The sequence below is a fragment of the Daphnia magna genome, linkage group LG1 (assembly GCF_020631705.1).
Source record: "Daphnia magna isolate NIES linkage group LG1, ASM2063170v1.1, whole genome shotgun sequence".
In the NCBI taxonomy this organism is placed as follows: domain Eukaryota; kingdom Metazoa; phylum Arthropoda; class Branchiopoda; order Diplostraca; family Daphniidae; genus Daphnia; species Daphnia magna.
The window spans coordinates 10,036,142-10,040,170 of NC_059182.1; the positions used below are offsets into that span (position 1 = coordinate 10,036,142).

General features: G+C 43.1%; 1 protein-coding gene across 1 annotated transcript; it reads left to right on the forward strand.

The window, feature by feature from the left end:
• Positions 1-3,054: 3,054 nt before the first annotated feature.
• Positions 3,055-3,573, forward strand: LOC123471557. The gene is made up of 2 exons (XM_045173165.1): positions 3,055-3,281; positions 3,346-3,573. Exons 1-2 carry the CDS (start codon positions 3,055-3,057, stop codon positions 3,563-3,565), a joined length of 447 nt encoding a protein of 148 aa, XP_045029100.1. The 3' UTR covers positions 3,566-3,573.
• Positions 3,574-4,029: the final 456 nt, after the last annotated feature.

Below are 4,029 nucleotides of genomic sequence, written 5' to 3' on the forward strand. Positions count from 1 at the left end.
TCCTCGACCGCTCTGGGATGCACTCCCGATCTCGGGTATCCCCCAACTACCCCGTGCCACGAACCGTCCTCGAGCGTCTCGGATTCTCTCCCCGCTCCTTACGTCCTCCTCTCCTATCATCTACTTCCCGCAATCCTCGCACCGCCTGTTTCTTGCCGAACTCTTCGGCTCCCGGTTCACTTCTCCGCTTCTTGCCAACAACTTTGGCTCACGGTTCACTTCTCCGCTTCTTGCCGAAAACTTCGGCTCACGGTTCACTGCCCCGATTCTTGCCGAACACTTTGGCTCACGGTCACTTATCCGCTTCTTGCCGAACTCTTCGGCTCACGGTTCACTGCCCCGATTCTTGCCGAACACTTCGGCTCACGGTCACTTCTCCGCTTCTTGCCGAACTCTTCGGCTCACGGTTTCCGCTATCCACGTTCCCTCAATGTACCCGTCTGCTCCGCCTTAGCCCTTTTCACCGTTTCCCCCCCGGCGTCTCTCCTTCGTTATGCTTTCCCCGATTGCCCTACGGTCGGAGTCGTGACCCCGTACCCCAACAATTTAAGGTGCTAAAACCAGTTGGGTCGTCGACTCTCAGGGGTCCCTGACAGCCACCGCCTCCACAGCACAGAATCGAACAGAAACACAACCACAAAAGAGACTTACCGGAGGTTCTGCATCTCCACCATGTAACAGTATGTTGTATTGACGGTTCACAAGACTAAGACTGCCTCCTGATACACGACCACGGGGGACTATATATGAGGGGGAAACACTGACGTCACATGTCCGGTAGCATTGCATACCGGATCACATAACGTGGTCATTGACCACGTGACACTATGTTACACATGGATTTAAAATCTTTTTAAGCAAGTCATGTCAGCGATTCGAACACGGGACTCCAGATCCATAGCAAATAGCACTACCACTGCGTTATATTTCCTTACATCCTTAGAACGCCAAAGTTTGAGGGATAAAAGAATCGACGATAGGTGGCACTAAGATCGAGTGCTTTGCTATAGAAAAATAGAACCATTCAGTTATAGAACCGCGCACAGGCCGGTTCTATAACTGGGCTGGCACTGTAGTTGGCTCTTAATTAGAAGCGTCATCTAGACGATAACTGTCAGCTAGATGATAAGTATTCACGGCTCTATAGAGTGGTTCGAGGTTTCCATCTTGATGCTGTAACCTATGTATAAATACAATATAAAATGTGATTCACATAACACGAAGAAATAGTTTGATGAATATACCTTGGCTTTCAGCACGACTGTGTTGCTTGTCAGCTCTAACCCACTAAAGTCCCTAAACCATTGGCTATCCAGATTCTGCTCCATGGCAGCAATAACTTCTTTTTGAACTTGCAGTGGTTCTCCAGTATTTCGACTTTTTTCATTTTGAAAATAGTCAATAAGCTTAGGCCACGTCACTGCCGGATCAATTGGAATGGCATCACGATATTTTTTCCAAAGATTTTCGTCAAAATTAGTTTGGATCATCAATTTTCAACGACGACAAAAGCTCTAACAACCGATTCTTTGCTATCGGTTAAAGATTTTTTGAAAATATTGAAAGTTCAGGCATTGTAAACTACATCCATTACAAAAATTGTTCACTTTCATTCGTTTCCCACCAAAAATACTAAAATTGCCAATGCTTTTTTGTTTGAGGTTGCACCAAACTGGGAGAAATACCTATCCAAGATGGCAATCTCGAATCACTCTATAGGAAAAAGTACCGGTGCAGCTTTGCCACAAGCATCATCTTAGATGTGCGCCACCAACCAGGTCCAGTAGTCCATCACCAAGGCCTACTTAATGCTTAAGGCCTGTAAACTCAAATACCTCCTATGGCGGGTAGGCGTTCCCTACTATCCCTAGTAAGAGCCAATCAGACAAAAAAACAAGGGTTACGACGACACCATCTGGCGCTCGCTATTATAGCCTCGTTGAAAAACATCCCCCAAAAAACTTTAACACTTGTTACAGTTACATAAGCACATGAATAAAGATAAAACAAAAGGAAATAAAGTTTTTGAAATAAAAAGAGTGCTAGTTTGACAGCAATATGGCAATTGAGTTGTTAAAAAGAAAAAAGTAGTATGTTAAAAAAATATAAGTTTTATTATCATGTTAATGAAAAATTTTCTTCTTGTTCTTGTAGTTAAATGAATTAATCATTTAGGTAAAAAATCTATAAACGGATTAAACATTTTCACTTAAAGATAAAATAAAAAATTTATAAAATTTCACTCACATTGATAACGTGACCAGGGCCTCCCCGACCCTAAAATGACAGGAATGCAAATTTTTTTTCCCGGCTTTGCCACCCCTTAAAAAAATTTATATACGAAAACATATAGTTGATTTTAACATAAGCTTTAGTTAACATCTGGATTAGTTATATTTCTGGATAAATAACAGTATCACTTAAAATCATACACGATACAAGATTGCTGATAAATGACGAGAAACGAGAATATTGTCACACTGGCTTTGTATTGTGTCACATGAACATAAACCAATACAAGTAGTGATGACCTCAAATCTAGGCAATTATTCACTTTTAACTAATAACAATAAGGGATGACCATACCAAACTCGGAGAGCGTCTGAAGACTCCAGGGAACTACCCTTTAACTGAATTTTACGCTGGTATTTATACCGAAATACAATATACGCCCTTTTCCGGAGCGCATGTCTCCGTATCTTCTTTAGTACAGATAACTTAAGATGAATCATTCCCACGCTCGCAACATAGTCCAACGAGCGGGTGAATCATCTGTGTTAGGAGATAATGTTTACCCCTTTTCACCCGCGACAGGTCCCCCTTCTTCAAGACAGGCGACCCGACTGTACTAATCTACCCGTGATAATGGCTGGAAGGTCACTCTTGTTAACGCTAACTATAACCCCGATAAAAATTGAAAGGGAAAAAAAAAATTTTTGGAACTGATAGGTAATAATTTGATCCGTGAAGGTTATTGAAACTGAATAAAACTCGGGTGCATCCTTCTGCCGGCACAGTAGTTTTTTGGTCTTTGCTGAATACAGGTCCTCCAAGATGTTCACCTTTTCTGAAATTCTGGAGAACCGGAGGTATTTCGACGTTGCCGTTGTGCAGTTCGCCGAAATTGTTTTTTGCGACCCTGTGAGCCGTCACTGCCGACTGGATGTGTTAGACCAGAAGCTTTTCGAGGCGCTTCTAATCGATGCCAAGGAAACGGATGCCTGTTTGGACTTCATTCCCTTTGCTGGAGAAGTTTGGGAGCTAGGTGACTTTTACTACAGGTAAGTTTGTTATTTGCTTTGGACACATTTTTTTTCTTTTTATTTTCTTTTTCTCCCCATCTAGCACGTATCCTGGCTACGCCCGTTATCGTGATCTCTATTCCCACAACTACGCGCGGCTTCTGTGGTGGATGGAGTCGGGTGAGGATGTTTACCATCCTCATCCGCGACGTTCGGATTTTTACCCCGAGATCCTGTACTCTAGCGTGGAATCCCGACTGGAGGCTCGCTTGGGGGCGCTGGAGGCGCTGAATTCCTTGCGGTCGGAAGACGCCACTAACTAATTCTGTGTATCCTGGTATTTTACATGAACTCTTTAATACATTTTGTTTTTTGAAAGAACTTTTTCTACTTTTGTTTTTTCTACTAGGCAATAAGCTAATTATACCCTAGACAATTAATAGGTTGAAAGGACGAGTTTTTTATAGGTTTTGCATCTCTAGTTCTTCCCTCCCGCGGTCTCCGGGTGGTAGACTGACCACATCGAGCTGTTCGTGAGCGGCTAAGCGTTCACTTAGTAAGTGAGATTTATAACTCAGAAATACTATTCCTATACTTAGTACTAACATTACTATTATCATTTCATAGGGATATCGGGCAAAAGATGCATCAGTGTGTTTGTCCACTTCAGCCACGAGGTTATGGATCTGTTCTCCCGTCATTTCCGCTGCCAACCTGGCGCGGTCGTTACGTTGGAGTAATTCGCTTATCATGTCGATGGAGCTTGTATTCCCCCGCGGAATCTCGA

Coding starts and splice junctions, on each gene's coding strand:
- LOC123471557 (XM_045173165.1), top strand. CDS start 3,055: ATGTTCACCTTTTCTGAAATTCTGGAGAACCGGAGGTATTTCGACGTT. Junction 3,282..3,345: donor CTAGGTGACTTTTACTACAG/GTAAGTTTGTTA, acceptor CTCCCCATCTAG/CACGTATCCTGGCTACGCCC.